Raw genomic sequence first — 13642 nt, 5'->3', positions numbered from 1 at the left:
TCCTCCAGTGGTTCCCCAGGGGGTTGGGTTCCGGCACCCCCTCCGACTCCGGACCCGTAGATAAAGGTTGGTCAACCACCGCACAGGCGATGGGTCGTCGCCGCTCTCTCCTTCGGCCGGCTCGTATCTTTGGGTGCAGCGTAACCTCTGTCTCTTTCTGGGCTGTCATATGAAGCTCAGGAACTGGGGAGGAACTTTCTCAGCACTGGAGCAGGTGTCGTCCCCCTGTTTATTCTGCTGCAGGTACAGTATACTTTCTACACTTTTACTTATTTGGATCAATGTGTGTGTCCCAAACGGCACCCTATTCCCAATATAGTACACTACTTTTGACTAAAGCCCTATTGACCCTAGTCAAAAGTAGTGCACTATATATAGGGAATCGGATGCCAATGTGATTCTCACCATCTTCTTCATTCTACTTAGCCTGTTTCCTCTTCCTTAGTCTATAAGACTGTGGTCTTAGTTCAAATGTCCTGACTATGCATCCAAAACATGTTTCTGTTATTGTTTGCTGTTGATTTGCCTGTGGTTCACCGTCCCCATCTTCTAACACTTCAGTTGAAATGGATATGGTTACAAGTAAAAGAAGAACCCATGACTTTCAACTGGCTTATTACGCAATACAGGATCTCATTCACTGTCTGTAAATAGAACACAAAGCAATCGGGTACCTTTTTTGAGAGAAGTTATGTTATGAGTAATTAACATAATGACCAAGCATCTGACAAGAACAGTTGCCATTGAGACTTAGCCATTTTCAGGTATCATTCTGTATTTTCATGTTTTGATTTCATTCTGGATGAATCTCACCTGAGATACTAATATATATGTATGTTATAGGGGTTGTTTCAAACTTACAGAAAAAAATGTATGTAAACAATAATAATCTACATTTTTGACTGCTCCTACCTGTGTATTAAACCATTGATTACCTCTCAAAATGTGGATGTTCATAGCACATTTTCAGTCTTACAGTGTAGGCATGACTGAAACAACAATGAGTCAGTTTTTACTTCAGAAAATATTTTTTGATCATTGGTTATTTATAGTTGAAAACATAGGTGCCAAATTCCCCTCCACTGGTAGAAAATGGTTACCACAGCTTTTGACCTTGTGTGTTTCATTTTGCTAGTTTAAAATGCACGGCACAAGTTCTCAGTATAGATTTGTCCCAGTGTGCCCCAGAATAAGGAAGTAGAATTAACTGACAACCCCCTTGCCTTCAGAGTCTAATAAGAATGGAAAGTACCAGTACTGGAAAGTGAAAGGAACAGTGCATCCTCTAAACAATGTATTGTAGGGGGTATTGTGCTTGAGTTACACGCTTGTATCACTATTTCAACTGACAAGGTAAGCACAAGGTTGACATTTTCTTAATTCACTAAAGCTCAATCGATACCATTCTCACAGGAATTTAATGACGTCTCAATGTCATCATCTTTAATTGAAAGTTATATTTTGTTGGTTATAAAACAGGGAGGACATTTGATTGTTTTTTGATTGTTATGAGTGACTTACTGCATGAGTCTATTGATCTAATAGACATAGCTAACCAAGGGATAAGAAACATTGGTCATGGGTTTATAAAGAGAGAGTAACTATAAATTATTAAACCTTGTCTGAGAACAATCTAAAATGTAATGTTGTCAGTATGATTGAAAACATCTATTTGAAGACATTTTATAAATGTGGTATAACAAGAAAGGTAGGGTAGTTTGGGGTTTCTTAGGCTCTTAGAGGTCATTTGGCAGTAATTGAAATTAGCTTGAATGTCAAGGAGGAAATGAAGTACATTTTAAATTTGACATTGAAACAGTTTCATTTCAATATGTTTATCAATTACAGACACAGCATGGTTTCAGAGGATGAGGGTGATATTGGGTTGGATACATTACTGAACAAAAATATCAACGCAACATGTAGTGTTGGTCCCATGTTTCATTAGATTAAATAAAAGATCCCAGAAATTTTCCACACGCACAAAAAGCTTATTTTTCTCAAGATTTGTGCACAAATTTGTTTACATCCCTGTTAGTGAGCATTTCTCCTTCGCCAAGATAATACATCCACCGGACAGGTATGGCATATCAAGAAGCTGATTAAACAGCATGATCGTTACACACAGGTGCACCTTGTGCTGGGGGAACACAAAAAAAGGCCAATCTAAAATGTGTTGTTTTGTCACACAAAACCTTGCCACATATGTCTCAAGTTTTGAGGGAGCGTGCAACTGGCATGCTGACTACATGAATGTGCACCAGAGCTGTTGCCAGAGAATTGAATGTTAATTTCTCTACCATAAGCCACCTCCAATGTCATTTTAGAGAATTTGGCAGTACTTTCAACCGGCCTCACAACCGCCAACCACGTGTATCCACGCCAGCCCAGGACCTCCACATCCGGCTTCTTCACCTGCGGGTTCATCTGAGACCAGCCACCCAGGCAACTGATGAAACTGAGAAGTATTTCTGTCTGTAATAAAGCCCTTTAGTGGGGAAAAACATATTCTGATTGGCTGGGCCTGGCTCTCTAGTGGGTGGGCCTATGACCACCCATGGCTGTGCCCCTTCAAGTCATGTGAAATCCATAGATTAGGGCCAAATGAATTTATTTCAGTTGACTGATTTCCTCATGTGGACTGGAACTCAGTATAATCGTTGAAATTGTTCCATGTTGCATTTATTTTTTTGTTCAGTATATTAACCTGAAGAAGGTGTCCAAATCTACCCACATTCATCCCGCAGATGAATGAAATATTGTTATGATGTAGGTTTACTTACACAGATATTTCCTCAAAGACTAAATCGATATCAAGCTGTCTTGGTCTTAATTAACAACAGTGTAAAAACTATGATGAAAACCAGCCTGGTCCCCTGGGTAAATTTAAAGGAATTATTATACACAGGAAACCAGATAAAGCAGGCTCATTTCCTCATACTGTGTGACACTTGATGGTCTCACTACTCAGTCTCAGACAATGGTACCATGCTCCTTCTAATTTCTTTGGATGATCAAAATACAAATCTGACTCAGAGGTGTCCTCACAGTTTTTAAACAATCTTTGCTGAGCATTTGTGTGGTATTGTATGTTGCTGTTTTCACTGATGTTTTCTGTGTTAAAGACACGCTTTTCATTGATCTGTTGGCACACTGTGTGTTTATCTGTCTCTTGTTTTGTTTTTTCAGGTCTGAACGCACTTCTGGGAAATGGCACAAAATTGCCTCAAGTGCTTGAAATACACCATGTGTGTGGTTAACTTCTTGTGCTTTGTACGTATCCCAAACATCCATCTGTTACCTTCTACCCTTCCTTCCCTCAATGAGATAAAAAAAAAAAAAAACATGTTCAATATTTCAGTGTCCATTTATCACAATTTGTACAACAAGTGGGTCTAATCCTGAATGCTGATTGGTTAAAACCGCATTCCAGCAGGTGTCTATTCCACACTTTACCACCGGCTAAATCTATGACTTTAAAATGCCTATTTACTCTATTCCACTTTTTTTAGACTAACATTTGGTTTTCAAAAGTGGAGATTTGCATACAACTTGCTGTCTGTCTCTCCGACATTTGCAACGTTGCTTCAATATTCAAATTCGATCTCCAGCTGTCCCATAGTAATGAACGTGTCGTGACGAGACAGGCAGGCGGACAGCGTTTCTCAACCAGTTGAAATCATGAATCAGCCGGTATTTATTTAATGGATATATACACAGAAACGTCAATTGAAAAAAGGTCAAACGAAACGAAATGCAGCTAGCTTGCAGTCTTTCCAGCTTCTGTTTGAAGTGATTGTGTTAGCTGTGTTGTTGGCTAGTTCCTTTGAACAATAGTGCCCTGACTAGAGAGCACATTTTCTATGCCAGGTGAAATGGCGCCTCATTAGATCATTGTTATTGTGTATTTAAATAAATGTCACTAGAAAACAGCTTAAACAAATGCAAATACGGTTTCTTTGCTGTTATTCTGGATGCACTTTTTGATGTGATTGTTAGCTGTAGTTGGCTAGCTAGTAAGCAAGGGATAAGAACGTTGCCAGCCAGTATGGCAATGGAACATTTACAACAAACGACTGGGTTGCGTCCATAGATACAGAACAAAAAGACTGAACGACTGGGTCGCGTCCATAGATACAGAACAAAAAGACTGAACGACTGGGTCGTGTCCATAGATACAGAACAAAAAGACTGAACGACTGGGTTGCGTCCATAGATACAGAACAAAAAGACTGAACGACTGGGTTGCGTCCATAGATACAAAACAAAATGACTGGATGGCTGGGTCGCGTCTCTAGCCACCCGAAACGATAGAACAAACGACCAGCCGGCTTGGGAGGCAGGATAGCCTAGTGGTTAGAGCGTTGGACTAGTAACCGGAAGGTTGCAAGTTCAAACCCCCGAGCTGACAAGGTACAAATCTGTCATTCTGCCCCTGAACAGGCAGTTAACCCACTGTTCCTAGGCCGTCATTGAAAATAAGAATTTGTTCTTAACTGACTTGCCTAGGTAAATAAATTGGGTAGCAACCCTAGATTTGTGTCAGGACTATATCTTGTGTAAGGATGAAATAGTATGAATAAATTCATCAAAATAACTTTGCCTTGAGCTTTGCACTTCAATTAGCTCTTGACATTTTCTCAACCAGCTTCATCTGGAATGCTTTTGCAACGGTCTTGAAGGAGTTCCCACATATGCTGAGCCATTGTTGGCTGCTTTTCCTTCACTCTGTGGTCCAACCCATCCGAAACCATTTCAATAGGGTTGAGGTCGGGTGATTGTGGAGGCCAGGTCATCTGATACAGCGCTCCATCACTCTCCTTCTTGGTCAATAGCCTTTACACAAGCTGAAGGTCTGTTGGGTCATTGTCCTGTTGAAAAACAAATGATATTCCCACTAAGTGCAAATCAGATGGGATGGTGTATCGCTGGAAGAATGCTGTGGTAGCCATACTGTTTAAGTGTGCCTTGAATTCTAAATAGCACACCCACACCACCATCACACCTCCTCCTCCATGCTGCACAGTGGGAACCACACATCCAGAGATTATCCGTTCACCTACTCTGCATCTCACAAAGACATGGCAGTTGAAACCAAAAATCAGACATTTGGACTCATCAAACCAAAGGACAGATTTCCACCGGTCTAATGTTCATTGCTCGTGTTTCTTGGCCCATGCAAGTCTCTTCTTATTGATGTCCTTTAATAGTGGTTTCTTTTCAGCATTTCGACCATGAAGGCCTGATTCACGCAGTCTCCTCTGAACAGCTGATCTTGAGATGTGTCTGTTACTTGACCTCTTGTGAAGCATTTATTTGGGCTGCAATTTCTAAGGCTGGTAACTCTTAATGAACTTATCCTCTGCATCAGAGGTAACTCTGGGTCTTCCTTTCCTGTGGTGATCCTCATGAGATTCAGTTTCATCATAGCGCTTGATGGTTTTTGTGACTGCACTTGAAGAAACTTTCAAAGTTCTTGAAATGTTCCATATTGACTGACCTTCATGTCTTAAGCAATGATGGACTGTTGTTTCTCTTTGCTTATTTGAGCTGTTCTTGCCATAATATGGACTTGGTCTTTTACCAAATAGGCCTGACTTCTGTACACCACCCCTACCTTGTCACAACACAACTGATTGGCTCAAACGCATTGAGAAGAAAAGAAGATACACCTGTTAATTGAAATGCATTCCAGGTGACTACCTCATGAAGCTGGTTGAGAGAATGCCAAGAGTGTGCAAAGCTGACATCAAGGCAAAGGGTGGCTACTTTGAGGAATCTCAAATATAAAATATATTTGGATTTGTTTAACAGTTTTTTGTTACTACATGATTCCATATGTGTTATTTCATAGTTTGGATGTCTTCACTACTATTCTAAAATGTAGAAAATCATAAAGTAAAGGAAAACCCTTGAATGAGTAGGTTTGTCCAAACTTTTGACTGGTACTGTATGTTGAACACATGATGTTGTGTTTGGTTCTTGTCAGATCTGTGGAACTGCAGGGTTTGGTTTTGGAGTGTTCATGATGATGAACTCGAAGGTGTCATCTCTCATCCCATCCCTGTCCTCCCTGAACATTGCCAACATGCTCTTCATCACCGGCATCATCATGACCTGTGTGTCCTTCCTGGGGTTCCTGGGGGCCCTGAAAGAGAACCGCTGCCTCCTTGTCACTGTAGGTCTCACATTTTACATAATTTCATATTTTTTAGAGACATTGGTCTCATCCCACTGGGCAGACATCAGTTCAACATCTAGTTTTGTGTAATGCTCCGGGTGTCGTGGGTGTGGAGTCAAACGCAGGAGACAGAGAGTGCTATGCTGTGCTCTTTAATTGCACCAACGCACCACAGGGTGCTCACAATAATAACGGCCCCAAACATGGGGAATGAAAAATGTACAACTGAAAAATGACATTTTGATTTACATTTGGTTGAGTTGTCTAACATGAATTCAACATGAAATCATCCAACAATGTCACCCTGTCGTTGGATTTAAGTTCAAAGTTGGGTGAAAAAAAAGACAAAATTCCCTGATGTTGATTAATTTTTTCAAATCCAATCAGTTTTCCACATTGATTCAATGTCATCACATTGAATTTTTGGGTTGAAATGAAGTGGAAATAACATTGATTCAACCTGTTTTTGGGATCATTCACTGTCTTTGCTTAAATTAAAATAACTTACAAACACTTGTACTTTCCTGATTTTCAGTTTTTCATCCTACTGTTCATTCTGATGTTGGTGGAGCTGACTGCAGCCTTTCTACTGCTTTTATATGAGAGCAAGGTAAGATATAGCAGAAGGGCACTGGGATGTGGGCACTGGGATGTTGGGAGGAGGTTTGAGAGGGGTGACAGAAATTGAAGTGAAGAAGAGAACTTTAATACATTACTAATTTACATGAGGAACGTCAGGGATTGATAGATGGCCATTGTTGTGAGGAAAGCTCAAAGATGACAGGAGATAATCAGGTAGTGTTTTATGAGATGTTTATACTGCCAAGTAATTAATGTGTGTGCTTAGATTGACAGCTTCCTACAGAGGGATCTCACAGACAGTCTGGAGAAGTCCAGGGAATCAGCTAAAGGTGGGAATTCAACAATGAGCAAGGGCGACTGGGACATCATTCAGACCATGGTGAGCATGTGCTGTGAAATATATAAGAAACATTTAGTGTGCGTCCCAAATGGTACCCTATGTACTATATGACCAGGTCTTATACGGAGACACTGAGACTTTACAATGAAACATGTATACTCCCTCTTTAGCCCTCCCAGGCATGTGAACAAAAGTGAGTGGAAATGTGATGTTGTTTCATGTGTTGATAACACTGCTTTGTCATGTTTAATTCTATTACATACATGTAGTTCCATTGCTGTGGGGTCCATAACTCAAGTGACTGGAAGGATAAAGTGCCTGCGTCCTGCTGCTCCAAGACCCAATGTGACATCAATCAGCCGGTATACTGGAAAGAGATATGCTGCCAGGCTTGGGGTCAATTCAGGAAGTACACTGAAATTCCATTTACAATTCCCTTCAATGCTTTTCAATGGTGAACATTTTGAATTGGAATTAGAATTTGGTTTACTTTCTGAGTTTACTGGAATTGAAATGGAATGGTACCACATAATGGTCTTCCCCTCTTCAAAGGGGGAGACACCTTAGACCTAAACTGTTATAGACCTATATCCATCCTACCCTGCCTATCTAAAATCTTTGAAAGCCAAGTTAATTAACGACCATTTCGAATCCCACCGTACCTTCTCCACTATGCAATATGGTTTCCGAGCTGGTCACGGGTGCACCTCAGTCATGCTCAAGGTCCTAAACGATATCATAACCGCCATCGATAAAAGACAGTACTGTGCAGCCGTCTTCATTGACCTGGCCAAGGCTTTCGACTCTGTCAATTACTGCATTCTTATCGGCATACTCAATAGCCTTAGCTTCTCAAATGACTGCCTCGCCTGGTTCACCAACTACTTCTCAGATAGAGTTCAGTGTGTCAAATCGGAGGGCCTGTTGTCCGGACCTCTGGCAGTCTCTATGGGGGTGTCACAGAGCTCAATTCTCGGGCTGACTATTTTCTCTGTATATTTCAATGATGTTGCTCTTGCTGCTGGTGATTCTCTGATCCACCTCTACACAGACAACACCATTCTGTATACATCTGGCCCTTCTTTGGACACTGTGCTAACAAACCTCCAAACAAGCTTCAATGCCATACAACACTCCTTCCGTTCCTGCTTTTAAATGCTAGTAAAACTAAATGCATGCTCTTCAACTGATTGCTGCCCACACGCTCCCGCCCGACTAGCATCACTACTCTGGACGGTTCTGACCTAGAATATGTGGACGACTACAAATACCTAGGTGTCTGGTTAGACTGTAAACTCTCCTTCCAGACTCACATTAAGCATCTCCAATCCAAAATGAAATCTAGAATCGGCTTCCTATTTCGCAACAAAGCCTCCTTCACTCATGCTGCCAAACATACCCTCGTAAAACGGACTATCCAACAGATCCTTGACTTCGGCAATGTCATTTACAAAATAGCCCCCAACTCTCTACTCAGAAAATTGGATGAGTCTATCACAGTGTCATTCATTTTATCACCAAAGCCCCATATACTACCCACCACTGCGACCTCTATGCTCTCATTGGCTGGCCCTCACTACATATCCGTCGCAAATCCCACTGGCTCCAGGTCATCTATAAGACTTTGCTAGGTAAAGCCCCACCTTATCTCAGCTCACTGGTCACCATAGCAACACCCACCCGTAGCACGCGCTCCAGCAGGTATATCTCACTGGTCATCCCCAAAGCCAACACTTCCTTTGGCCGTCTTTCCTTCCAGTTCTCTGCTGCCAATGACTGGAACGAATTGCAAAAATCTCTGAAGGTGGAGTCTTATATCTCCCTCTCTAACTTTAAGCATCAGCTGTCAGAAGGAGTGATGGAGTGCTGCATCAGATGACCTTGCCTCCACAATCACCCGACCTCAACTCAATTGAGGTGGTTTGGGATGAATTGGACCGCAGAGTGAAGGAAAAGCACCCAACAAATGCTTAGCATATGTGGGAACTCCTGTTGGAAAAGCATACCAGGTGACTAACTCATGAAGCTAGTTGAGGGAATGCCAAGCGTGTGCAAAGCTGTCCTCAAGGCAAAGGGTGGCTACATGATTCCATATGTGTTATTTAATAGTTCTGATGTCTTCACTATTATTCTACAATGTAGAAAATAGTAAAAATAAAGAAAAACCCTGTAATGAGTAGGTGTGTCCAAACTTTTGACTGGTACTGTACGTAAAAAAAATATAGCTGTCACTCAGCAATGTTTTCTCTTCTTCATCTCAGGGTTGTTACAATAAATTGAAGGCCTGGTTTGAGGGGAACTTCCTAGCCACTGGCGTTGCTGTGATTGTGCTCTGCATTATTGAGGTATGGTCATCTTCCCATACTTGTTAATACAGGGGGTCAGTGATGGGTTTATCCACATTCACATGACAAACATGTCTTATTCCTGACCACGATAAACTGTCAACTATATGTATCAATCATCATGTATAGCTTCTAAGATATATGTATTGTGTCCCAAATGGTACCCGATTCCCTATATAATGCAGTGTGCACTCATTTTGACCAGATAAGCCCATGCACTATATATGGCCATTTGGGAGGCTGTTGCATGAGTTTTTAAACATGTATTAGATGTAAATGAAAACTCCACCAGAACACCATGTAGGCTAACACATCCATTTTTTTCTATGTTGGTAGGTCCTGGGCATGTGTTTTTCCGTGACTCTGTTCTGCCACATAAGCCAGTCTGGACTCAGCTACAAATGATAAAAAGTGTTTATTTTTATGTTTGTTTTTTGTAAAATAATCCCCTCTCGGTTCATGCTCTCTATGATGTTTCATTTCATTACATGCTAAAAGGCAGGCACGTTTTACATTTTAGTCATTTAGCAGACACTCTTATCCAGAGTGACTTACAGGAGCAATTTGCTCAAGAGCACATCGACAGAGTTTTCACCTAGTCAGTTTGTGGGTTCGAACCATTGTCCTTTTTGTCTTCTTAACAGCTAGGCTACCTACCTGCACTTTTGAATGCTATATAATACTATTGATACTGTGACTTTACTGACACATTTTGTAAACAACCCAAATAATTCAATAAACATTGAGCTGTTATTTAATTTTAACCCCACAATGAACCTGACTGAAATTACTTTTCGATCTTTGTAACTACGCAGTGACTGACTGTGTAGTTACTTATGTTATTTGTGACAGCTGCTTCTCAACATCACATGGTTTCCTGTCACTAACTTTCAACCTGCTTTGTGAGTGTTCATATAACCACTATTTTTAGCTTATCTGATGTAGCTGGTGGTTTCACAATATAACAACGAGGGCGATGAAGTCGGATAAAAGGAGCCTTTGTTAAAAGTCCTCTCTGAGTGAAAACGCAACCACATTTTTTGAGGCTGGGTTGTTTGTGTTTGTAACAAGGAAATAAAGGATGGTAAAGTTTTTCACACCACCTTAATATACAGAACAAAAATATAAATGTAACAATTAAGTTTTTACTGAGTTACAGTTTATATTAGGAAATAAGTCAATTGAAAGAAATTCATTAGTCTCTAATCTATGGATTTCACATGACGGGCAGGGGTGCAGCCATGGGTGGGCCTTGGAGAGCATATAGGCCCACCCACTGGGGAGCCAGGCCCAGCCAATCAGAATTATTTTTTTCCACTCAAAAGGGCCTTATTACATACAGAAATACTCTTCTGTGGATGCAGCTTATGGTAGAGAAATGAACATTCAATTATCAGGCAACAAGTCTGGTGGACATTCCTGCAGTCAGCATGACAGTTACATGCTCCCTCAAAACTTGAAACATCTGTGGCATTGTGTTGTGTGACAAAACTGCACATTTCAGAGTGGCCTTTTATTGTCCCGAGCACAAGGTGTACCTGTGTAATGACTGTGCTGTTTTATCAGCTTCTTGATATGCCACACCTGTTAGGTGGATGGATTATCTTGGCAAAGGACAAATACTCACTAACATGAATGTAAACAAATGTGTGCACATTTTAGCAAAATAAGCTTTTGTGCGCATGGAACGTTTCAGGGATTTTTTATTTCATCACATTAACATGGGACCAACACTTTACATTTTTTTCTCAATCCTGGGGTGGGATATATTTAACTTGAGGTAAGAGAACCATACGCAACATCTTGCAGGTACATTTGCAAATAAACTTGAAGGTAGCCTATGCATTAAAGGTCCAATGCAGATGTTTTTATCTCAATATCAAATCATTTCTGTGTAAAATATCACAACCAACCATATTTTTTTCATAAAAAACAAGCTTCTTAGCACATAGCAATATCTCAATCAAGAATTTGAGAAAAAAAATTAACTACCTGTTATTGGCAGAGAGGTTTGGAACTCTTTCTTATTGGTTTATTAACTAATGTAATTAATTAAGAGACCGGTCAACAGGCAGGCATAAAACTCCATCCCACCAACATGCGGAAATATCAGGCATTATTTTCAAACAGTTCTTACACTAAAAGAGCAGTATCATAATTTTCACAATATTATTCCAAACCCATTGTGGAAATACACGATACAGAAATTCACTATATTCAGAAAGTATTCAGACCCCTTGACTTTTTCCACAGACTTATTCTAGAATGATAAAATAGCAAAATAAAAAAAACTGAAATAAACCATTTACATAGGTATTCAGACCCTTACTCAGTACTTAGTTCAAGCACCTTTGGCAAAAAATTACCGCTTTGAGTCTTCTTGGGTATGACGCTACAATCTTGGCACACCTGTATTTGGGGAGTTTCTCCCATTCTTCTCTGCAGATCCTCTCAAGCTCTGTTAGGTTAGATGGGGAGCAGACTCTCTGGCTGGGCCACTCAAGGACATTCAGAGACTTGTCCCGAAGCCACTCCTGCGTCTTTGCTGTGTACTTAGAGTCGTTGTCCTGTTGGAAGGTGAACCTTCGCCCCAGTCGGAGGTCCTGAGCGCTCTGGAGCAGGTTAATATCAAGGATCTCTATGTACTTTGCACCGTTCATCTTCCCTCGATCCTGACTCGTCTGCCAGTCCCTGCTGCTGAAAAACATCCCCACAGCATGCTGCTGCCACCAACATGCTTCACCATAAGGATGGTGCCAGGTGTCCTCCAGACGTGATGCTTGGCATTCAGGCCAAATAGTTCAATCTTGGTTTCATCAGAACAGAGAACCTTGTTTCAAATGGTCGGAGAATCCTTTAGGTGCCTTTTGGCAAACTCCAAGAGGGCTGTCATGTGCGTTTTACAAAGGAGTGGCCATCTGGCCACTCTACCATAAAAGCCTGATTTCATTGGTGGAGTGCTGAAGAGATGGTTGTCCTTCTGGAAGATTCTCCCATCTCCACAAAGCAACTCTGGAGCTCTGTCAGAGTAACCATTGGGTTCTTGGTCACCTCCCTGACCTAGATCTTTCTCCCCCAATTTCTCAGTTTGGCTGGGTGGCCAGTTCTAGGAAGAGTCTTTGTGGTTCCAAACTTCTTCCATTTAAGAATGATGGAGGCCACTGTGTTCATGGGGGACCTTCAATGCTGCAGAAATGTTTTGGTACCCTTCCCCAGACCTGTGCCTTGACCCAATTCTGTCACGGCGCTCTACAGACAACTCCTACCTCATGGTTTACTTTTTTTGCTCTGACATGCACTGTCAACTGTGGGACCTTATATAGACAGGTGTGTGCCTTTCCAAATCATGTCCAATCAATTGAAATTACCACATGTGGGCTCCAACTTCTAGAAACATCTCAAGGATGATCAATGGAAACAGGACGTACCTGAGCTCAATTTTGAGTCTCATAGCAATGGGTCTGAATACTTGTGTATGGTCTATTTTTTATTTTAATACATTTGCAAACATTCTAAAAACCTGTTCTTGCTTTGTCATTATGGGATATTGTGTGTAGATTGACGAGGAAAAACATGTACTTAATTTTAGAATAAGGCTGTAACGTAAACAAAATTTGGAAAAAGTGAAAGGGTCTGAATACTTTCCAAATAAACTGTTTATAGAAAATGTTGACACCCCTTAATTTGTGGATTTGGCCATTTCAGCCACACCCATTGCTGGCAGGTGTATAAAATCAAGCACACAGCCATGCAATCTCTGTAGCCAAACATTGGCAGTAGAATGGCCTTACTGAAGAGCCGTGACTTTCAACGTGGCACTGTCATAGGATGCCACCCTTCCAACAAGTCAGTTCGTCAAATGTCTGCCCTACTCGAGCTGCCTCGGTCAACTGTAAGTGCTGTTATTGTGTGGAAACATTTAAGAGCAACAATGGCCAGGAAGCGGTAAGCCACACAAGTGTACAGAATGGGTCTAGACACTCATTACGAGTTCCAAACTGCCTCTGGAAGCAACATCAGCATAATAAATGTTAGTCGGGAGCTTGATGAAATAGGTTTCCATGGCATAGCAGCCAGACACAAGCCTAAGCTCATCATGTGCACTGCGAAGCGTCAGCTGGAGTGGTGTAAAGCTCGCCAACATTGGACTCTGGAGTGATGAATCACACTTCATTTGGCAGTCCGACGGACAAA

General features: G+C 41.2%; 1 protein-coding gene across 5 annotated transcripts; it reads left to right on the top strand.

Moving 5' to 3' along the window:
- The first annotated feature begins 1225 nt into the window (after positions 1-1225).
- LOC112265335 (leukocyte surface antigen CD53-like) lies at positions 1226-10212 on the top strand. Of its 5 annotated transcripts, none has more exons than XR_002955756.2 (8): positions 1227-1353; positions 3190-3273; positions 5990-6178; positions 6717-6791; positions 7029-7142; positions 7373-7512; positions 9365-9448; positions 9785-10212. XR_002955756.2 is itself a non-coding variant. In XM_024442516.2 (8 exons), the coding sequence occupies exons 2-8, from the start codon at positions 3211-3213 to the stop codon at positions 9851-9853; spliced, it is 687 nt and encodes a 228-aa protein (XP_024298284.1). In that variant the 5' UTR covers positions 1227-1353; positions 3190-3210; the 3' UTR covers positions 9854-10212. The 5 variants fall into 5 exon arrangements, 4 of the variants coding, with proteins under 4 accessions (XP_024298288.1, XP_024298284.1, XP_024298287.1 ...); XM_024442516.2 differs by having other exon boundaries at positions 7373-7465; XM_024442519.2 differs by lacking the exon at positions 1227-1353 and adding an exon at positions 2421-2465 and having other exon boundaries at positions 7373-7465.
- Positions 10213-13642: the final 3430 nt, after the last annotated feature.

The sequence above is a fragment of the Oncorhynchus tshawytscha genome, linkage group LG12 (genome assembly GCF_018296145.1).
Source record: "Oncorhynchus tshawytscha isolate Ot180627B linkage group LG12, Otsh_v2.0, whole genome shotgun sequence".
NCBI lineage: Eukaryota > Metazoa > Chordata > Actinopteri > Salmoniformes > Salmonidae > Oncorhynchus > Oncorhynchus tshawytscha.
This window is presented reverse-complemented; position numbering and strand designations above follow the sequence as displayed.